The sequence below is a fragment of the Nesoenas mayeri genome (genome assembly GCF_963082525.1).
Source record: "Nesoenas mayeri genome assembly, chromosome: 4".
Taxonomy (NCBI): Eukaryota; Metazoa; Chordata; class Aves; order Columbiformes; family Columbidae; genus Nesoenas; species Nesoenas mayeri.
Window position 1 is genome coordinate 26,859,722 of NC_137540.1, and position 23,875 is coordinate 26,883,596.

The 23,875-nt window shown below is 41.4% G+C and overlaps 1 protein-coding gene across 1 annotated transcript in view; it reads left to right on the forward strand.

Annotated features, from left to right (window-relative positions):
- Positions 1-4,591: 4,591 nt before the first annotated feature.
- ADAMTS3 (ADAM metallopeptidase with thrombospondin type 1 motif 3) overlaps positions 4,592-23,875 on the forward strand; it is a gene marked incomplete at both ends in the record, with an annotated part of 129,455 nt that continues 110,171 nt past the window's right edge. The window contains 3 exons of the mRNA XM_080343802.1: positions 4,592-4,660; positions 5,763-5,790; positions 13,430-13,830. Of these exons, the coding sequence (XP_080199928.1) occupies positions 4,592-4,660; positions 5,763-5,790; positions 13,430-13,830 (498 nt within the window). The remainder of the gene's footprint in view (positions 4,661-5,762; positions 5,791-13,429; positions 13,831-23,875) is intronic.

Genomic DNA, 23,875 nt, shown 5'->3' on the forward strand with positions numbered 1-23,875 from the left:
TAACGATCACACTGTAGAACTCCTGCATCTCTAATAACTTGGAAAAAAAAATAATTCTATTTTTCATTAAGCAAACAGTTAGCAGGCTGGAAACCTGACCAGGTCATTGTTGAGCTTAGGCAAGAAAAATGTATCCACACTAACTCTGAGTTTTATAAGCATACAGGGCAAGGTCTTTATGAGGAAGACTCTTCTTTTCCCTCTCAGTGGGAGAGTTGCAGGCTGAGAGTCACGTGAAGCTAAGGGAATAGGCACAAGCCGCAGAGGTCCCTCTCTGCCAAGACACTGCTGCCTGTGGCCAGCTCTGCCTGCAGCGCTCACCCCAGCATGGCATGCAGACCAGTGGTACGTGTACTCCAGTTTCACTAGAACAGGAACAAGAACACAATCCAAGTCTCTGGTCTCACTGAGGATCCTGCCCTGTGGCTATATTTAGATCAGGGTATGATAGAGAAGGACAACCTGAGGCCCAATATATCAATCATTAAAAAAAAATAGGATTTGACACTAAAGCTGACTGTCAGCAAAGCTGGTATTTGGAAGTAAATAACAAACTGTGGGTTTAATGGTAAAGATTAAAAGATGGGAGGGGGAAAAAAAAAAAAAGAAAAAAAAAGAAAAAAGGAAAAAAAAAAAGCGCCCAGGCATTGTACTAGGGATGTGTTCTTTAGTTTGTGGAGGTGACAAAGAAAGTAAATTAATCTGTAACTGCCTTAACCTAGACTGTCTCGTACCTTTTTCTGAACCAGCCTGTGTTAACTTTCTTAAAGAAAGATGTCCTCCATGGCCTACTGCTACAGCAGTTCCTATGAAAATAAGTAACCATCTTCATATGTGTAGAAAATATTTTTAGGTTTTTGAAACAGGTGTTCAAAGTAGACGTCTCTGCCATCTTACATAGGCAGCTTGGTTTCCCCTTGGCTAATTTTTAGTGCTTAGTCTGTTTTGGAAAGAACAGAATTAATGTTTTCCACACCAGCCATCATTAATAAAGGTCATCACAGCCTGGCAAAGAACATAACAAATCAGTAAGTCAGTAAATTATAATGGGGAAGAAAAACTTGATTCCTAAATATCAGGAAATGTAACTGCAAAACTGAATATTAAACCACATGTGCGTGCATGATTGGTGAAGACTGTGATTTGTCTAGACTATAGATTATATTCCTAGATGTCATGGTGAAGTTTACTAGGGGCTTGTCTCAAAAAAATGTAATATTTGAAATCTTATATTGAATAGCAGTGCAAAACTCCGGTGTATTTATCTTGGTTGCGTAGAGGGAATATTCTTCTTTAACATTTCTTTGTTTGAATTCTTGTTCCAGTTAAATCTTGCTTTGAAATTGTTTTGTGTTGCAGGCATGGATGCTCTGAGAGAATGTGCAATTTCATAGAGACCATGTTCTGGAGCCTTTATAATCAAGTAGCACTGCATTTGACTCACAGGATTGAGTGCTTACTCCTTAAGTACTGTTTTAGACATGCAAATACTGCTGCACTCTTGACACTCCAGAATCTGGCCCTGTGCAAAGCCTTTGTAGACCTCAGTGCCTCTTTGCTTCAGGGCCTAACCTCAGGTTCATAAAATATTTGTAGCTTTCTGTCTAGTGCATCAACAGAAAGTGCACAGATGCGGGAATTCTATCTGGCATAGGGTTAACAAGTATGCATGCATCTGTAAATATAAATACATGTTATACAGTTACATATATGTATATATAATAGAGATGAAATATGCATAAGAAAATACATTATTTCTTTGATAATAGTATATCCATGTTAGAGATGAGAAATGTCTTTAATTGAACTTTCAAATACTGTCTTGATTTATGTTTGTTACAGATATGGTATTCAGTCTTGTTTCTTATTAGAAATAGCTGATGAGTCATCTAATTTTAACACCTTGTTTTTGCTTTCTTGTAATTCTGTCAACTCAAAGACTGCAGTCTCTGCAATGGTGTCCAGATCTGTCTTTTGTGTATCTTTGTTTCCTTGATGTTTAGAAACATCCTACCTGATTAGGAAAAATGCAACAACCTTGGATATAACACACAAGTTAATTGAAAGAATGTTTTTAAGATGACAGGAACAGCATTACAAAATGTTTGTTTCTCCTTATCTGTTGTGTCATGGCTTCCTGCACCTAGATACTCCCTTCAAAGTTCTGTTCAGCAGTGCTCCATGCAGTGCCTGGATGACAGGTAGTGATCAGAATTGCTTTTTTGAAGAGTTCCTCTGAGATACGGACCGAATTGCTTAAACCAGCTCCTCCTGCGTATTCCTCGTTGCAGGGAGCCTGATCTTGTACATTTGTAAAATTGTGAAGTCAAAAAGAGCATGGCTTGGAACTTAGCTAAATAAAAGGGAAGAAAAGGAGATAAAATAATGAATTGCACCTATAATTAGCCGGCATGAAGCACCAAAGATTGTGCTGGTCCATCATTTCACTGCAGAATACAGATGGTTTGCAAAGCACTCAGGTATGTTGTGTTATGGAAAAACCCACACGGAAATCAACACTGTGGTTTTCAGGACACAATAAATAAGGTCTGTGGTCACAAGCATCACTGAGGGAAATGAAATGTGGAATTCCTGTATGCTAAGCAAATGGTACCTGTTGTGTGCACTGGATGAGGGAAACACCCTGTGGGAGAAGTGGTATATTATCAAGTAATGCCAGTCAATGTCTTAATTAAGGCACAGTGAAAGAAATCTTACGCTGGCATCCTGAGTTTGGCATTTCTGAACTGACAATTGTGATGCTGTGCCATTGCAAACTTACTGTCCTTAATTAACGTTTTAATATATAATTATGTACCTAGCAATTTACAGGACCTCAGCCTTTCTGATTCTGCTCTTTCCAAAAGTGGTTATTGTGCAGTTAGAGCCTGCTTCTTGTATTTGATGTATAGAAATGATCTTGCATTTGTAACAACAGATACATACCCAGGCATTTCCACTTTTTTTCATAAGAGAACATAATGCGGTTCAGGATCTGTGTTCTCTGAAACAGCAGGGCTGCTTTACAGGCTGGTGTCACAGAATATCCAAGATATCTCCTGAAAATCAAGGCTGGAGGTCTGCTTCTCTTAAATGTTGTTATGAGCCAACTCAAGTTTAGTAGAACCAGTATTTTCTTTTTATGTGATGTTTTCTGACAGGCAGTTCAACTTAAAAGATTATTATAGTTAAGCTTTCACACATTTGCTCTGAAAACTGAGTGGCAACTATCTGCTTGTTTGTGCTAGATGGAGCCCAGTAGAAACTTATTTTTGTTGGTCATGACATCACATGAGTGGTAATACAAAACGTGCAACAGAACGTTATGATTTTAAGTTGGAATCCAGATGTTCCTGTATTAACCATCTCTTGTAACAGTAGATAATTTTGACCCTGACAAAATTCAGTCCTCACTTTGAATACTGCTGAACTGCAGGGATGTAGGAGTGTTTTATCTCTGGCTCTTAAAAGCTATTTGCAAAGCTTTTTGTTTCCCTCTTGGGGATACTCCTGGTGGTATCTGTTACCAAGTTGTTATTCCACAACTTCAACTGCATAACATCTTCTAGGCAAATATAAGGGAGCAAGCATGTATGGAGTGTGTTGTTGGAGATTTTTGTCTCCAGAAGGCCCTGTGGGGAGAGCATTTTGGTTTCTGTCCAGGCCAGGACATTGCTTTATGTGCAGCCAAGATTTATTTGTGTGCTGAGTTCCAAGCTGGGGGTAAGAGAAGTTGCTTTGCAATTGGACTCCAGTGTGGTGGGAGTCTTGGGGACCCTGTAGCTTTTCCTGTGCAGCCTTGGGTTGGTATGAAATATGGAAACTTAGGTGTGTTGTCACAGATTGGGGAACACTTCCCAAGATTACTGCACTGGTGCGAAGCTGGTGCCCCTGTGAAGGCAGCTGAGGCAGGATGAATGGGCGGGAAGGTTTTTTCTTTGCAGCCAGCCTGTCCACTTCCCTTCTCAGGCACGTGGGCAAAAAGACGGGGATCCCAGAGTATTTAGCGAGAAGCACAGGGACAAGTCAGTAAATGAAAAATTCGTGTGGAGTTAGGAAGTGTCTGCGTTTATAGCCGTGCTGAGCCGTGCCGGCCGCCTGCTCGCCCCAGATGCGGGAGCTGCGCCACGCCGCCCTCTCCCTGGCGACGGATGAGCCTGCCCAGCAGCAGCAGCCTGCGGCCGGGCCGGAGCTGGCGGCTCCTGACGTCGGTGTGCCGGGCCGTGCCGAAGGCGGAGCCGCGCCCGGGGGCCGGTGCGGCTTTATTAGCGCCCCAGGTTGTGATGCGCGGCGCAGGCAGGGCGCAGCGAGCAACAGGAGGCGGCGCGGTGACTCGCCACCCCACCGCCGCCCGCGCCCAGCCCGCCCGCCCGGCTGCAGCCGGCCTCGGGGCGCCGGCGCTAGCGGGGTGCAGCCCTCGCTTCCCGCGCCCTGCCCCAGCAACGGCGACTTGGGGGAACCGCCGCCGCCCGAGGGGAAAAAAGGAAAAAGACGAGGGAAAAACAAAGGGAAGGCGAACGGAGGAAGAGCGCGGTGGGGGCCGGGAGCGTGTGGTTGGGCTGGGCGGCGGTCCCCGGGCGGCCGGCTCGTGATGGTGCTCCTGCTCCTGTGGGTAGTGGCAGCCGCGCTCCTGGGGGTCCGCGCTGCAGCCGGCCAGCAGGTGAGTAGCAGCGGGGCTTGGCGAGGCGGGGTGCCCTGTTCCGCCGGGCTGCGGAGGGCCGGGGGCCGGACCTCCCCTTCCCTCGCTTCTCCTCTCCCTTACCCTCCTGTCCTTCCTGTGGGGAGGTGCCTTGGGGCCCAGCTCTCCCGCGGGGTCCTTCTGCCAGCGGCCCCGGCGAGCAGCCGGAACTGCGACCCCTTCCTTCGCTGCCCACTCCCTCTCCGCTCCCAGCCGGGCGGCCGGGGGCGCTGCGGGCTGGCCTTGGGGTCATCGGCCGGAGTGTGGCTTTCGGGACAGACAAGCCAGCCGTTCTGCACGTGTTCAGGCAACAAGCGGCACCGGCCTCGGGCTGTAAAATAGGCTTTGACAGATCAGAGGTGGGGGGCTGGGAGTGTTTACTGCTGCTTTTTTCTTGCGCCGAGCCTGTTTCATCCATTCCTCCACAGGTTTCTGTATCTGACTCTCTGATCTGGGCGGGGGGAAATGCCAAACTCAGAGCAAGCTTTAGCTGGGCGCGCAGCATCCCCAGTTCTGGGCCTGTTCCTGTGGCAGCCAGGGGAGTGTTACTTCTGAGCCCTTTGTGTATCATATGTCTAGTGAGACCTGGTACCGCACTGGTGCTGTGCTGGCATTGGCATCAGACTGGTGCCTCTGTCCCTAGTGTCACTTGGGAAGTCTCATTGATTTTCCTGTTCTCTAGCACAGAGATGAAGAAGGCGAACTGTCAGCAAACTGCCTCATTACCACCCTGGCACCCTTACTTCTCAGGACCTATCAGTTTCATTGACATTAAGGCCTTTATTTGGCCACTGAACTTAATTTTTGACACAGTGTTATGACATATAGAATGGGTCATTCAAAATCAGGATTTCTTAGCAGCTCTATTTATGCTAAACTTATTATGGACTCTGATATGTTCGTGGGAACAGCTGTTTATTCAGTTAAGGAGAAATACCATCCCTGGAAACCAAAACCAGAAATGTAAAAAATGGTGCAATACACACCAAGTAATTTTTCAGACTTCTAGAAGCACTCTGCTGCCACATGTTGCATAGTAATTACACTAACAACTTTGTGCATGTGTTTCTTTTCTCTTCTGCAGGCTGGTAAAGAAGAACAGATCCAAACAGGTAAGTCTATTTAGCTATTATTGCTGCTATCAAAAATAAAATAAATAAACTCAACAAACTTGCTTATTTCCTGGAAAAATTATCTGTATGCAGGCAAGTATTGCCTTGTTGTACCCCCACACCATTACCCCCCAGGAGCATTTGTAGTTTCATAGTGATGTGGCATGACTTGAATTTGCAGGCCCTCTCATGTCCTTGCATCCTGATAAATCTGTGTTTCCCTTCTTAAAAATAAAACAACAAAACTTAAAAATTGCAGTGTGCTTAAACCAGCCCTCTGAATGTCACAGCATATCAGCTCTGGGTCAGACACTTGGTTTTCATTTCTGAATCAAGGAGGAAATGCCTACTTCATTTGGCCTGGGCAAACTATGTATTCATACTATTCTTCTGTATTGGAAGCATTCAGTCTTTTATTTTAGCTGGAAAAAAAATTGTTTAATGCTGAGGCCTCTCCATATTCTGTTGATGGCACAGTGTGCTTGCTGCATGCCTAATGATAGTTGTTCTCTCTTGCATTCTAAATTGATATGTAAGAAAGTAGTGCACAAAGTTGGTGTCTGTGACGCATGAGGGTACTGAAATGAAAGGTACTTTCTAGTGCCCATGAAGTATTTCGTATTGAAATGAAAGCTTCTCTGGCTCTTTCCCAAAGACAGAAAGCTTCATACAATTAGTACCATGGAAACACACTTTAGTTTTAGAAGATCTGTGTTCATTTAAACTAAATTAATTTAGTGCTCTACGGGATGGAAGAGGTGGTGGAATGATGCAGAAGCTGGTGTTATCTCTTCCAGAATGTTAATGCAAGGGTGAACTATCTTGCAGGCTCCTTAGTTTACCCAGTTGTGAAATTAGTCTTTTAACAATTCGCTGCTGAGCCCAAGTGTCTGCACGGTGCTCTGGAGCTTTTAAATGAGCGGAGCAGTAGCAATGGGAACAAACTCCTGGCAATTCTATTTCCAGTTGTTGTTAGGTCTCCAGTTCTGGGGTTTTGATCTGAGGTTTTGTTCAGAAAAAGACTTTCAAGTATTTATCTACATTTTGGAGATCTTGTCTCAATTTCAGTTTTGACACTGCATTCTTCTGGGCTGAGGCTGATTTCCACTGTGATCAGTGAATAATAGGAATTGAAGCAGTTAGGTACATTTAAACCTAACTGGCAACAGACTATTTTTTTCCACTGGTATGCTGATCCTGTGATTTATTTCTAGTTGTTTCCATGAGAAATGGGTTGTATTTAAATTTCAGAAACCATAAGCTATACAGGAATGTGTCTTTTAAATTATACAGTACATCAGAAAAAATTCCTTAACCTGGAAAATAACTTTTTCTCCTTTAACTTTTTCCTTTCTTTCATGATCTCAGCATTGCTGTAGTCTGAGAACAACTGAGGCACATAGGAACCACAGGAGACAGATGTTGTGGCATGGCAGAGAGTGAATCAGGCTCCCTGAGCAAAGGCCCCAGCGCCAGGTCTGTGTACTCAGTGTGGGACAGGATCGCAGCCTGGCTCTGGTGGCACATGGGGAGCTTTTGCAGCTGATATGATCTTGCCCTCCTCTACCTGGGAAGGGGAAGGTGGGAGAAGAGTACGATGTCAGCTGGTGGGTCTGTTCACTCACAGATCCATGGTCCCAAATGTCTGGTTGGTGTGTCTAGGATGCCCTTGGTGTTGGTTGGTGCCCAGCAAGAGAGGGCTCACTGATGCATCTCTTCAGCACAACTGCACAGCATCTCAGTGGTTCTTTGTTCAGAGTAGTTTAATGGCTTCCCAAGGTCAGACCATCTGTGAGTCACTCTGGCTTTCAGGAATTGATGGTGTTTCGGTGAGGGGAAGTCTGTATGTTTTCAAAACACAAACAGCTAACACAGTCATTGGGATTTGTCCTACGCTTTCTGTCTTTTAAACTTAATATTTAAAGTGATGTTTTATCCTGTAAATTCTGATTCAAAATTATGGCTTACTCAGTTTAGAGTTTTAGTGATGACAGTAAAACCTGCACTAGGTTTGTCTCCAAATGGGCTGTCCTATTTCAAGTCCATGTTAAGTGTCACTTTGCATTGGTATTTTATGTTTTGATTTGGCCCAGGGCTGGCTGCTGTCAGCAGCTAATCTTTTTTTTTGTGACCTAGAAAGTTATTTAGGACAAATGAAATAACATAGGATTTTTTTAATATCAGTATAGAATGTGTCATAGAGATAGAGAGTTACCCATGCCTAGTTAATTGAATGCATAAGGTACTGCAAATGCCTGGAAACTATCAGGAGGAAATATTACTGCTGTCACTCATGAAATAGTAAGACTGAAGGTACTGGCACTCAGGCTGGTTCTATGTCTTCCCTTTGTATGCCTCAGCTTCCCACGCAGCAGAGCTTCAGCGCTGCTCAGCGCTATTTCTGAAAGAAAACTCTGATGTCTAACCTGCAAAACACCAGTGCCAGGCTGCTCCAATGGTGAAAGCAGAAAACAGTGATGACAGAACTCCTGCTAGGGTTGTCTCTGTGTTCTTGCACCATCTTTTCTTGTTATTAAGCAGCAGTTTGCTAAGTAACTGGAACAGCTCTGTGCTCATCCCATTCTGTCAGAAGATAGGAACCCATGACAGTATTTTTATTGAAGTGCTGTCCTCTTTCTGCAACAGCAGGTAATTATTTTTTCCAGTGCTTCCACTGCAAAGCTGAGTGTCTGACATCCAGCAATCTGACTGTATCATAGCTCGTGAATTGAATTCAGAAGATGCAGGCACAGTGATGCTCTGGAGGTGTTATGTTGGCTCCACTCCTTTTGCTACCTGAACAAAAGTAGGTGAGCTGCCTGAGACTGCAAACTATGTTCAGATACATCCTCCAAGAGAGGTGAGGCAGCTCTGGAAGGTGATGGTAACTCTGTGGTCATCCCAGCATCCGAGTACAGGACAGTCTGGGACTTGACATACAGCCCGATGCTGGGGCAACTTGGACAGGATGTTATCAGAAGTTCCTGCACATTTGTTTCCTTGCACAGTACCCAGCATCATCTTTGCCAAACCAGTTGTGCTTTTGGTGTAATTTTAGTGGGTTTCCACATTCTTGTTCCTAATTGAAATATTTGCTAGCAGTATAAAGAGGCAGGTGTGGTTACTGCACATAGTGATTAATCTACATCTCATTGCCATGACAGAGAAAATATTTGGAAAAAAATTATGCTGCCAGCACTTTCACTCAGTGGACAAAATTTCACAGGTCATGGCAATAGGCAAAGGAGCTTCCGTGATCAAAAAAAAAAATGATTTGTTCATGAAAATTGGTACTTGAGTTGCAATGCAGAAAGCTGGAAAAAGGAGGGTCCTCTTATCAAAATTTATTTACGTGCAGCGTAAGCAAGAGAATAGTCAGAATAATGAACACTAGATGAGGTTTAAATACTTGTTAAAGAAAGAAAAAGTTGTCTTTGAACTTGGGTAGCTTGGTTTAGACATAGGAATAATTTTTCTGAACTTTCAGAAATTCCTGCTTTTCTGCTGATTCCACTGATTTCAGTTTAGGATGTGCTTTTGAAATCTACTTTCTTAAGTGAATGTTTATACATTTGGAATTCCACTGTGGACATCCACATGAACAATTTTTGATCTGTGTATTTCACAAAATCTTACACCTGAAAAAAATAATGCTCTTCCAAATGCAAATGACTAAAACCAAAAAAAGGTTAGGGCTTTTGAATTTCCATTGTCACCAGCTGTTTTACAGTGCAAAGACAACTACTGTGAGCTGGTGGTGTTAATTCTTGGGTTTCATGGGTTTCATTTGAGAGGAAAAAGGTATGGGCAGACTTTTTCAGAGGCATTCTTGCTAATTATGTTTTGGCACACAAGGAAAGAATGTGATGTTCTTTCATCAATGCTTTCTTTCAATTTAAACATTGTGCAACTGGAACAGCAGTTTAAAACCAGATGAAAAAATGAACAAAATTAAGTGGTTTTTTCTATTGCTCTGTGTTATTCTCTGATCACTGCTGTAAGCTTTGAATTATCAGAACAGAATGACTGAAATTTTAGCATAGGAAAGGCAACACCTACAGCTGGAATAGCATTTCTGAAGGCCGCGGAGTCTGTGGAAAAAGGGTAATAGAAGTCAGCATAGGAGTTTAGATGTCTTCAGTATTCAGTCATGTCACATTTAATTTTAATTGCCTTTGAACAAAAGGCATTTCCTCTTCCAGCTCAGCATTTAGAGACTCTGGAAAAGGCTTTTACTGATTCAAAAACTTGACAATTCTTATTTTCCTCTCCTTATTCCTACCTTCTTGTGGCTAACTGGCTGTTCTTGTTATTAGCAAAGTAACTTTTTTTGTTCCCGCAATTAGAAGTTTGGGAATACTGCTGCAAGATGTGCAAAGCATTTTCTTGGTCAGGCAGTGAACACAGAATTTGATCATCAGACTGTGGTCTCTGGCATTAGTCATCCTGCTTTGAAAATAAGCCACGAAGAATCTTGGTGAGGTAAAAGGAGGAATGTCGGTCTGCAAATGAAATCTTCTCACCGAAGTGCAGGGAATGTGAGGGTCTAGATTTTCACTGTGACCCAGTTTGGATGTACAACCCAGTAGCTCTGTCTCCTACTCCTGGCCTGATGTATAATTATTAGAAATGAGTTTTAATTTGGTCCATCCTCTGAGGAAAGAGGCAATCCTGACTCAGAATTCCCAGTGTTTTACATGGGAATTATCCTAAGGATAATGTCCTAATTAGGATACCAGTTTTAGAACCTGATTGATCTTGTAGGTGTATGGCAAAATAGTTTGAGTTGGCTGCTGCTGAAAAACACCATGATTCCTATCTGTAGGACATGGAGTATGTTTTCAGAACAATTGACTTGAAAATGATAAGGAACTTTTAACTTGCCTGTGTTATGTGAAGATATTTAGAGTGCAAGAATTTAAATGTCTGTATATGTCCTATGAGTACTATATGTTGTCTTTCTGTCAAATCCCTTAGTAACTGGCATAAAAGAAAATTGGAGAAAAAAAACAATTCTATGAAGCCATTAGGAATGTGTTCTTACTACAGTTATTAGTTGAATGGGTCAACCCCTTAAGATGGGCAGCCCCTGCTCCCAGTAGAAAGGAATTCGCTACTGAGCTTTTTCTCTATTAATGCACAGTTCAAGTGTGATTCACACTGTAAGCAGGTAAAATTTAACTGGTTTAATTAAGTATATTTATTTGAGGAATTATCAGTGGCACTTAGTGGTAGCATCTGAGCTAGCCAATTGTGGAGTTCTTTAAGTGAGAAGTACCAATAGTATCACTCTAATATTGCTTTAGCCAGTTAGGAAGGGAAAAGCTAGGGAATAATTATTTCTGTGCTAAGTGTCTTTCTAACTCTCACATAATCTAATACACAGGTAATAAGACTTAGGGTCTGGCCCAGCTCTTAGCAGCAGTTTAGCCCGCAGCTTTACCTGGCTTCTTCTCCTTTTGCAGGATGAAAATTGGACACTGAATATCCTGATTACTCCCAGATTACAAAGGTGTTGCAGAAAAGATAAGCTCATTTGATGGGCTTGTTTTACAGTGGTGTAAAATTACTTGAAGGCAGAGGGAAACATGTGTGTCCCGATGAAGGGCTGCAAATGTGATAAGCGATAACAGAAGACCTTTCTCTGACCAAAGGGGAGATTCTCTTCTTTTTCTTAGCAGTGCCTAAGAATAGCAGAGAGCACAGAGGGCAAAAACATTGTTCTCTTAGGTTATTAATGCTATTTTTGAGATACAGGTAAGGGACCACACAGACAGAGTTTTTTTTGGGGGGTGGAGGGTATTGTGTTCACCTGGACCAGTTGAGAACCCAATTGCAAGTTTCCTAGTCAGCTAATGTTGCTGCTAATTACACAGGAATCCTGAGCTGACCAGCAGGAATCACAAAAAATGAGGCAAATGGAGCTTTCATTGCTGTTATCTTTTTTTCTATGGTGACTTTTCTTGTTTGGCCAATGCCCCTGCTAAAGCCGATTAACCTTGGGATAACTTTTCCTACTAATTGGCGGCGTGCAGCCGTGTCTGGCCACACCGTTGAGGTGTCTGGGGATGCTCTGCCACTGATCAGAAGTATTAAAGCAGTGACTTCTTGGCAGCACACCTTGTGTTTAGGACACACTGCCTTAGCTAAGGGTTGTGCCATTGAGCTTCTGTAATATTACCTGAGGATTTCTTTAGTACTATCAACAGAGTACTGTTTTGCTGGTTTTATAGCTCCTGTGTATTGCAATAAAGTGGAAGTTTTAGGTAAAAATTTGTAAAGTTCTGCATTTAGTTGTTTTTTTTTTTTTTTTTTTCCAATAATTACCTTCTCTGGTTTTGTATTCTGCTAATCAAGTTATGCAAAGAGGAAGGGTGATAGCAACTTTCTGGGTAAGGGTATTCGTTAGAGGAGATCTGTAGAGGGAAAAGTTACTGCTTGTACCACTGCTAGCATTGATTACTTTATCAACAGTGTGTGATACCCACTGGATTCTTTTCTGTATTTCAGTTTTCTAAGACTGCAGGAATATATATGGAAATTGCAGTTATAAACTGAGTGTGGCACTTCATTTTCAAAATCTTAATGGAGGTCTTGACACAGGAGCAAGCAATTCTGTTTAAGGTTTATGAAGGAATTGCATGGCATTTCTTAAAAGAGAATTCAGAAGGGTCACTGCCTCTTCTTTGGCTATTAAGCAAACCTAAACCTCAGGAAACTCCTCAGATAAATGTGAAAAAATATTTCAGGGTTTTCTCTGTACATTTTATGAAAATAGTCATCAAGGACCTGCTTCTTGAAAATTTTGTCGTGTGGAGGGTATTTTGCATGTGCTTAATGTGTATCCCAGCATCTGTGGTGTGTGTTTATTGGAGGTGGCTAACTGGGCAGTTTCTTGTGTTGGTCCAACTTGGCATGATCCATGTGCTTTCCCTTAAGCTGAAATGGTCTTCCTCTCACATTGTCACTGTTTTGTCATACCTTGCTTAAATTATGATGTGTCAAAATTCTTCTTTCTTACATGTCCTCCTCCCAGTGTCTGTGTAAAAGTAGTACAAAGCATTTTTATAATAGCAGTTGATAGCAGTAAGAATTTTAAAAGCCTTGCTGTGAGGTACCCAAGTGAAGATTTATAAGCTTGAGTGTTCCAGCTAAGGAGAGCAGTAACATGTAACTTCTGTTTGTTTATGTTTTATTGGTGTGCTTAAATCCAGACTAGCTTATCTAGTAGATGGTTTAATGTACATTGGTGTGGTAAGTGGCACTGTCCTCTGTCCTTTTGAAAGATAGACAGGTTTTTATCATTCTTCAGCAGATGTTGTCAATGGAGTGATTTAGAGCAGCTCTAAGAGGAATCCTATATCGACAATATTGCAAGCATAGATATGAGTCAAAGAGGTCCAGCACATGTGGCGTTTGATGTTAGGCCTGAAAACACAGTAGTTGTGTGTTGTGTAGTAAACAAGCTGCAGCTGGAGTGTACTCTGAGTGAACGTAGCCTGTGACATTTAAGACAATGGCTTGTCCAATCCTTGCATGTACCATTTGTTCTAGTGCCATACATTTCTGTTCTTTGGTCTTCAGGCTTATTCCATACTCGTTCTAATTCTAGTTTGCTTTTGGATATTTCTCTTGGCAGAATTACAAAAAAGCAGACTGAGACCGTATGGGTTAGTGATTCCAATTAGTACCAATGCAGATGGAAGCTATATCTCCAATATCATCTCTGCAAGTCACCAAAGAAGATCAACGCGGGAGGTATCCCAAAGCCCCAAACAGCTGTATTTTAACGTCACTGCATTTGGAAGGGAATTCCATCTCCGGCTGAAACCCAACACTCGTTTAGTGGCTCCCAAGGCGGTAGTAGAGTGGTACGAAGACTCTGTGGAAACTGGAAATGATGCCGGTAATACAAATCAGACTAGAACTGCTACAGAGAGATTATGGAAAAAAGAGCCCCTGTGGACCAGCTGTGCCTATGTGGGAGACATAACTGATATCCCTGGAGCTTCTGTTGCTATTAGCAACTGTGATGGTCTGGTAAGGCTTATTTAATGGCATTCGTGTCTGATATTTTACCATTTTGCACACAGCATTTTTGCTTTTAACTGCGCTTTATTAGTTGTATCATTTGAAGAACCTCATTTCATAAATCCCTTAGAAAATGCCTCAGTATGCATTGATATATACAGCCCTACTGCTTTACTCTGGGATAATTTTCTCTGATTTTGATAAACAAAGTCCTTAATGTCACTAGTGATAGAAACTAAACCTACAATTTTTTTGTTTTCCTTTTTATTTTCATGAGGTGTTACAAATTAATAATGGTGTTATTTTTAAGAATTAAAAGATGACCTGTTGTTGAGTGAATGTAGAATTTGGCATCCAAAAAGTCACTGTGTACTTCTCAAGTAGTAAAATTGCAGGCTGCCTTGTAGTCCAAGAATAGCAATGGATTTAAGTTCTAAAGTTTTTATTTATAAAGCAAGCATGCTTTTTTTTTTTCTTAGATGCAATTTTGTTTCATCACAAGGTATCATATGAGAATTGAGTGGTTCATGTCTATAAAGGGTCCATTCTCAAAATTGTGCTGGCCTGCTTGCTGTGTTAGTTGAAAACGTGGTATTTCATTGTGGTTTCAGCAGATGCAGTGACTGGCTCGGTACACAAATCCCATATTGAAAGACCAGGCGTGTATTGAGTACACATACCATTCATTAATTCAATCATGTGGTAAAGAAAGCTAACAATACTTACCTTGTACTCTTTAAGTAGCAGGAGCAGTGGTGGAACATGACTGCAACATCCAGGAAGATTAATATACTGGTTACTCTGCTGGTATTCAGGAGACGAATCATATCAACAGGTCTGCAACACGTATCCCTTCTTGGAAATAGGTTTCCCTCTTCCCGCCACATGTTAATGATTTGATTCCATTTTGCAATAAGTACTGTCTAGCAAACCTCCGTGTCTCTGCTGTACATAATTTATTTCAGGTAAAACATTGCATAAATGTCTCAGATTCCTGATTCAGAGTTTAGGACTATGCACAACCAAAACTCCTTGGCTTTCCTTACTTAAAGAAAGAAAATACTAGTGGGATTTACATCTGAGCTTATCAACTACCATCAGTTTGGTGGGGTTTGTTTGGGTGTTTGTTTTTGTTGTTGTTGGTTTGGTTTTGTTTTTTTTAGGAGAATCTGTTGGCAGTGTGCTGTGTTTTCAAAGGCCGTGCGGACATTTGCCTGGATAGATATAGCTTCAGATGTAGTTCTTAGAATGAATGAGATACTGGGTTTGAGAGCTGTGTTTTAGAAGTAATCCTGAATGAAGTTTTTGTGTTAAGTGAGACAGCACAGTAAGACAATAAATTGGATTAAAAGGAATTAGATTAAGGAGTACAGCAGCTTTGGCAGAGATTGCCATGTGGCTGACAAGCTGCTTGTGGTTTTTTTTGAGTTAACTGAGATGAAGTAGTCGCTGTCTTCACAAACCTCCACGTGTATGAGAAGACAGCAGGTGTCAGAAGTGTCCTAAGTAAAGAATAGGGGGCTAGCAGAACTAACTTGAAGTTAGCATTTCTGGCTTCTCTGTTGCTGTACTGTGTGTCTCTCAACCAAGCTAGAATATGTGATCCTCAGTGTATCCTAAAGATGTGAAGAATGAAATAACATTGCTTAACAGAAACGGGAACAACAGTGAGAAGTTTTAGGGCCATGTGCCTATTGGAAAGATTTATTTTTGACTTAAGAAGAATTTAGACACTCTCAAGGGTAGCCAGGTAGGTCCTTATGTTTTGGGGGAAAGTAAAGGCAATTACTGTTGTAGCAGTTTGCTGAGTGTATAACTTATAAAGGAAGTTTCATATTATAAGTAACAGAAAAAGAATACTTGGCTCAACACTAGTGAAAGGCCTTGCAAACTTTTTTTTGTGCATAAGATTTTTAATCATGACTTGCAAGACACCTGCTGATAGCTAGGCAAAATTGTGTACTGTGTTGAAGTGTACTTCAAAGACATTGCTGAATTTCATATCGTTTAATGTTTGCTCTCAGCACTAGACATATGGTCATGAGAAACATAATGGTTCTAAATTTTGGTTGCTTAATTGTAAATACATGGAATAATTGGCACTTGCACTAGTAGAGGAGAATTCAATAGCTTTCATATATAAAACGTGTCAGGTGGATTTGTAATGCTGTCTAATACTGACTGGGTTTGATATTTTATGGGTAGCGCTGTCTTTCAGATAGATTGTGCTTCCACAGGTTTCTATGGCACATTTCTCCTGTTGTTTTGGTCACAATAGCAGTTTTTGTTACAATATTTACAGTGCTTATCAAATATTTGCTAGAGTTGCAGCAAAACTTGTAACTGAGTTACAGGCATCAAGCAAAATCATCCTTCTTGAGTTCAGATAGCATGTGGAGAAGTCCTGCGTTGTATCATGTCAGGAAGATTGTGTAGCTTGTAGTGCCTTGCAGAATTTGGCCTTCTGGTAATTATTGCTGGTTCCTACTGTAGTTACTGCTGCTTTTGTCTGCTATGTTCATGTTATTAATACTAAAGCTTGCCCTGTGATGGCAGCGTTTTGAAGTTAAGATGGTGCTGTCATAATGCAGAAATATTGATCCAGCAGTGGGAAGGGAAGAGTGCTGGTGAAGAACGTGGTATTTTTTGTAGCCGTTTATTTTTGCGTTGTGCTGACATTCATCAGCTGAAAGGGACAGCATCCTTGGGCTCTGTGGGCTTGAGAAACTGAAGCCTGTCATCTCGTGTCAGAAAAGGGTAAAAGGAGACAAGCTCTTCATAACTTTGATCTGCAGATAGTGAAATTGTAGTTTCACAGACAGCAGCCTGGATTTAAGTCCACTGATTCATTCTTCACCTTTTCTTTATTTGGCTTTGGTTTAGTAGATGTTCAGAGGCAGAGTATGTTGCAGTGATGGAAGTACATACAGTTGTTTGGGCTCAACAAGGCTCAGCTTGCCCAGACCATGCTTGCAGGCTGTGACGCATTTGTAGCCTTTTAATTTTTTCATTCCCATGTCTCGTTCTGCGCCCTTCCTGCTTTTAGTGCCTGTGCAGTAACATCTCACCTCGGTACTCTGCTGCTGTTCATCTCATTAATCTCAGTTTTACAAAGGGGAGTACGTATTATTAAAGGTTATTGCAAGCCTCCCTGCATAAGTAGTTGTCCAGCCCCTTCCCTGTTTACATGAGTAGCATCTTCACTTTTGTCCTCCGTATAAAGATCAGATCCTGCAAACACTCATGATATACTTAAATTTAATACAATCTGACATAGTAAATCAGATAATGGTGCCTTTTCTTCTGGATGACTGTGGGAATGTGTTTTGTGTGTGTCTGCACTCAATAAGTTTAATGTAGATTCCTAAACAAGGTCAAGTTAATGTTCATCTTCTGGACAGTATTTTTGTGTCTAATTCATGTGGTAGGGTTCTTCTTCTAAGATGCCAAGATGCTATGAGGGCTTTAGTGGCTTAACGTTTCAGAAGCTACTGAAGTTTTTCTGACCTGGTGGTAATTTTGTTGCTGAGACAGTATTGGTATGCATCTAGAGAAACATATGGTTTAGAGAAGAAGGAAAATAATTGCAAGACGTTCAAGAAGGTGGAACTAAGTTCAAAGCAGATTTTGCAGGTGGCAGTTTTTACAAATTGCTTATGCCCGGTGCAGTGCTGTATCTGCTGTGGAAGATGCAGAAAATTACTAGCTTCAAAAATCCCTTACAAATGTTTCTGATTGTAAAGAAACAGAGCACAACAAACTTCACATTTAGAAATAACAAAGTAAAAGTTTTTAAATTGGTCCCTACATTTTTGTAGTAGAGAAAATTCCTTCAGTTCATCAATTGTCTTTCTTCCTTTTTTAACAAGCTCCAAACCGTTGCTGGTATGCAATGCGTTTAGCCTGTACTTACATTTTGAATTATGTCATTACAGACATATTTGTCCTTGTTACTGTGATCTGGTTTATATTGACATTTAGGCATTGCCAAGTGTGAATGTTGGCTTACATTTCTTCCAGAGCATTAATGTTACTTGTTTTAAATGAAAGGGCTAAAGCCAGTATGGTTGATCTTTAATCTTTGACTTGAGTTACCAGGTAAAATGTGATTTGCTGTGTTTACTGGAAAACCATGGCTTTCAAGTCCAGGGTTGCGTATGCTCATTTAAGGGTACGCCTGTTTGCAAATAAAACATCTTCAGTAGTCTATCTGCCATTTAATGGTCAACTCTTAAAACAGCGAAATCCTGAAAGACAGACCAACTGTCAGGACTGAAAACAAAACTAAACTAAACAAAGACAAAAAAAAAACCAACTGCTCAGGTTTATGACTTGAGACCAATTATTCCTCATTTGCTTGTTGTCATCCGTTTTTTCTAAGGATATGAAAATGGGAATAAAATTGTGAGTGTCTTTGACACCATTAAAGTCAGTGCACAAGTTGATGTTCAGCTGTTTGTATTTTGGGAGTTTCAACATGTCCTCAAAGTTTGGTTTTGATCATTGGACATGACAGTCCCCTAGCACAGACTTCTTGAAGGTAGGGACTTCTTAAATGTTAGTCTTTGCATCTTATTTTCACCTTTCCCCTTCATGGAAAGAAGCTGATAAGAGTTCCCTATTCTCAGTGATTATGGTACGCTTTGCATTAATGATTGAGTTACTTGAAGTGTCTGAATGGGAGGATGTACAGAGATGTGCACAGTTACTTTCCTTTCGTAAATATGTTTGAAGCACAGACTGGAGTATTTCAGACTAGAGATACTTGCACGAAGACTCAAGCCCTGGTTCAGGAAAATCCTCAAAAATATGCTTAAGTTCAGGCATGTGGTTAAGTGCATACCAGGATCTAAGCAGTTTCAGAGCATTTTCATTTGTTTCAAATCCTTTTTATTACGTGTTGCTCCATCAAGACTCAAGTAAAGGCTTATTTCATGTTCACATGTTGGTACTAATGTATTGTTTCAGTGTTATTTCCCCTAAGTTGGCAAAATGATGTTACTAAATGGAGAAACAGTTGTTTTCTAGGAGCTGTTGATTTTTTTTTGTGTATATTAAAAAAGCATTTTGGAGACAAACACTTGAACTGCTGCTGAGCATCTGGTTATAGACCATGGGAAACTCTTGATGAGCTTAATTTCCAGTGTTCTAAATAATATTATTAGGGAACCACTGTCGAGCAGGGCTGCTGTGGGAAGGTCATTGAATCATCTTGACTTCTCAGTGCAATGGTGATGAGTGGGTAGTGGACCACAGCCGCAGCAGGCATAGGTGTGTGTGCTCTCAGATGGGATAAGATGTGCATCAAGGCTCAAAATTGCATCGTTCCCTCAGCCCTAGAGGTCTCTCCCAGTCCTGGCTGTAGGACTGTGGAGCAGCATGGGAAGCTGTGCGCTTCTGCTGCCCAGACTGTGGCTGAGTGGACATCTGGTAATCCAATACTTCTGGGAGCGTGAAACACTGGAAAACATGATAAATGGCTTGGGAGATATCACCACATCCTGACTCTGTGCTGCTCTATGCAAATGGCAGCAGTGTCTTAGACTGATTTAACGTTCTTATATTCATGTTACTTTGCCCTGTTGTGCACTTTCCACAGTAATTACATCCTGCAGTGCACTCCCTTAACCTGCCATGCCTGTTCTCACCACTTGTATTCTGCTGTACTTGGCAGCCCTGCAGACTTATTAACTGGGCTGGATATATTGCAGATGCCTCTTTGGAGTGACAGGTCCCGTCTGGTAACCTCAGCCAGTCCTCCCCATTTGACTGAGCAAGCTGCTGGGTCAGTGGCCTTTGGTCACTGTCACGCTGGGCTTGGACTTCATCCCAGTCACCTCTGGAGTATGTAGCACTTCCTAGAGGGTAATAGAGACTTTTCAGACATAGCAATCCAGAGTAGAGAGAATTGTTCAAAAGTTTGAGGAACTTAGGAAAATGCAGTACTGTCATGTTGCTTATTCAGGATTTCAGGCTTTATACATACAACACTGAGGGAAGTGGTATTGAAAAGGGAGGTGATAGGTAATTGAAGTAAAATGTCAATGTAGTATAAAGTAATAAAATATATAAGATCCTTTAATATGTCTAATTAGCTTTCTTCAAAGCTGTCACTCAATAAAGTAGATATTTCATCATTACTTTGTGTAGTGTAGTCAGAGTTTATGCAGATGGTTGCTCAAGCTCCATTTATTTCTTTTTGTCTGTTTTTATAAGTTTTTCTAATGGGGCCAGATTTGGGCTGATGACAGATTTTTCCTTGCTTTGTAGAGGAGCTGATTCTTTAGTCCTTGTATTTCCTTCTCTCCCTCTGCCTTGCATTTCTCCCATTCTCTTTTAGAATAAATTACCCTTTCCCACATAAGATCTCTCTTCCCACATAAGCCTTCCAAGTCCCAGCTCAGCTCTTAGCCATCTCTGCTTCCTGCCTTGTTCCTCAGGACTACTACATCGGCCCATGCCCTAAGTAAGATTAAACCTACTTGAAAAGAAAGCTCTTTTTCAGAGATGCAGAGAAAATTTCTTTGCTTAAGCAGGTAGTTTTAGAAACCTATTGTTGATACCAATTTCATGGCTGCCTGTTTGAGGATGGTCAACTGGGAAAACCTTTGTGCTTTGTATTTATTGTACAAAATAGGAAGTAGTAAAAAGGGTTATACTCAGAGATTCCACTTGGTTGTATGCTTTATGTTTTCAAGGCTGATTCACCCTCTAAGTCCTACTCTGAAATAAAAATTTTCCAACGGGCTACATCTCTCTTTGTTCCAAGAACTGTGCAGTCATAGGAAAAGCTGAACAGCTATACAGTAGTACTGCTATGGACTTTTAAGTAGATCAAATTGGGCCAAAATATAAGTAGCCACACAAATATCTTTCATAGCATGGAAATATGCGATCAGTTTGGGTAACAGGTTTTCCAAATGGAAAATGATGCTGTTGCTTTTTAAAATGGAGAACAAAAGCAAAAAGCCTGACTGTCTCACTGATCTGAAGAAATCCCTCCTGCAAGAGCTGTTTTCCTCCTGTGTGGAGAGGGATGGAAGCAGCTCTGCTTCCTTGTTGTTCTGTAAAGGGTGCTGAGAATGATGATGGATAAGGAAAAACTGGGAGTGTGGCCTGACACAGTTAAATAAAATAGGTGAAGTACTTTGCACATCCATGCAGCATGATGGTACAGTGGCAGAATGAGGGGAACCACTGAGGAAGATCAGCAGATAGATTACAGATCACTTGGGCTTTGGACTATTAATCAGGACCAAGAAAAGCCCTTCTGACTAAAGGGATCACGGGAAGATTTGAGAATGTTTTTTTTCTTCTCTCCAGTACCTTTCACCAGGCATGATTTCTCTGTGAGAGAAATAAAGAGCAACAATTGGGACTGTAAGCAGACTTCAGCAAGGTATTTGAAGTTTACCTTTGAAGTAACTAACTTTTTCCCCCTCATTGCTTTGATTACGGTAATTCCTTGCTTAAAACCAGAGCTCATGATTGCTGACCAAATCCTAGGCTGCTGGAGCTGACATGGAACTTCCAGGGCCCCAGCCAGGGTTTGTGTGCAACATTGCTGTCATATATACATGGGAATATGCCTACCTGTGCATACTGGACACTGCAGAATTTTTTAAAGTGTTTTTTTTTTTTCAAGGAGCTCAGCAGTCTCCTATATAAGCTGTGCAAAGGTTAAATGCTTCCAGTTTCTTCTTAATTTATGCTGTGGTGCAAGTCATGCTTGATCAGAAAAAAAGTGGGAGGAAAAAACAGCCAACTTAAAAAATATGTCTGTTTTAAGTGTTTATAGTTATTTTTGATTGAGAAATTAGGTTTTTCTTACTTAGTAGAACATCCATTTGAAGATTAGGATATTTATGAATTTTTTCCACTTTACTATCCAGGTAAAAGTATGTCTGAACCACATCACTTTATGCTGTGTCCATTTGGCTTCACAGTAGTCCATTTAGCAGCATTAACAAATTCAAGATAATACAGATTTAAAATGTGTTTAAATCTACTAGGTAATAGTTATGTATGTATCTGTCGTAAGTCGTGAGGACTGCCCCAACCTGGTTTTATTAAAAATCACTGTAGCTGTTTTGAAGATCCTGAGACAGGTTACAGTTTTCACATTTTAAGGGAAGCGTTACGTCAACACAAATGCATTTTCTGGACCTCTGTTGCAGGAGAGAGCTTCATATCCCTGGCTTTGGCAGGAAAGAAGGTACTTGAAGTACAAACCTATTGAACGACTTTCCTTGGTATTTAATTGCCCTCTAATCCCTTCCCCACTCAGTCCGTCTGCCCTTCTCCAGTAAAGCCACTGGTGTCTTTCTGCCCTCCTCACGCACAGGTTCCCCACTCAGGTGTTGGAATGTGACTGTATGAACATCATACATAGAGAGAAACCTTTTGCTTCTCAAGGGTAGTGTGGCAGCTAAAATTGAAAATAACAGTTATTAGGTTTTTAGTTTATTTTAAAAATATTTTTCATGTGGCATATTTTAAGGAAGTCTGTGTAAAAGTAGTATATTTTAAGTCCATGTGTACCCATCTGGAGGTGTTGTGTGTCTTAAAAAGCAGAATGACTGTGTTCTTATCTCTCTTTGCTTACTCTTCGTGCCACTGCTGGAGTAGCTTACAGAGTTGAGAAAGTGGTTAAGCTATGAAAGGGATGCTTGTTTATGGCTATGAATATGTGAAAATAAACATCTTGCATGCATGGATTTGGACAGTTCTGAGTTTATGTTACAACAGCATGTCCCTACAGAACAGTTGTGGGTTTACAGCCCTTCTTAAGCTAATGTTAACAGAAAATAAATTTTACAAAGCTTCTCCTTTGTCCTGGTATGTAGAGTACACCTATACTAGGCTTTCTGTGGTGTGGGTGCTCTGCAGAAGAAAAAAAAGGTTGCCCTATTTCTGTGTAATCCAACAGAAACATTTTCCCTTAATTTCACTCTCAAAATACCACTGAGTCTACTCCTGAGTCCAGATTTTTCCAGACTGTGCAGAGCCAAGGAGGGGCACATACGGATGCTGAACACTTCACAGCCTCTGTTGGAGGCAGCAGTGGGTGTGGTGGAGTTGGCATTACTAGTGCTGGCTTTGGTGTCACATCAGTATTTGATCTAAAAACTGACCAATTTTTAGTGTCCTCATCTTGGCACTTTTTTTTTTCTTAACCTCTTTCATGAATAGCAACACAGTGTGAAATTCAGTACTCATTTCATCAATGTTTATTTCATAAGTATTGCTGCATAGTAAATTAACTTCTGCTGGCATTTGTGATTAGGTAGTATGTTGCTGAAAAATGAGGTTAGTCTGAGACTTGAGCTGCTTTCACTTACTGGAAGAAGTTTCCTTAATCTTTCAGGGTTTAGCAGCAGCTTGCTGTAGCATCCCATCTCAGTCTCCTCAGTATTAATTTGCAGTCACTCCATGGTAAAAGCAATGATGAAGTGTGTTGTAGGATGCATCCTTTGATGCTCTTCTTTTGCTGACACCATACCTTCTTCTGCTGTCCAAGACAGAGGGCAGGACCTACAGGGACAACATCCTCTGTCTGAGGGGAGGCAGCAGGCAAAGGACCCCCCTGCAGCAGGAGGCTTTGGGCACTGAAGCCTGCTGCTCTCCTTTGTGGCACTGCCACTGGAATCCGTCCTCCAGGTTTCAGCTCTTTGGATCAGAAGCAAGCCAGAGGGTGATGTGAGTTCCACCTCTTTTCCTGCACTTTTTAATGTGGTTCATCTTGCCTCTCTTCTGTTGACTGGTATCAGAGCAGGGATTGCAGAACAGCAGAGGGACTCATCCGTTCTTGTTAATGAGAAGTATTTTGAGGCCTTTAACAAGGCTCCCTTAAGGTTCCAGAGAGAAGAAATGCTGTGCCAGAACAGAAGCAGCCTTGCTAGCCTGGCTCAGGTTCTCCCACACTCCCCTTGAAATCATTGTTACAAAATGTGTTTGGAGAAACCTTAGGAGACCATAGTGCAAGCTGACCTTGCCCCTCAGGACATTCCTTTTCATCACTTGCTTTGCTTGTAGAAACAAGATAGCTGGAAGT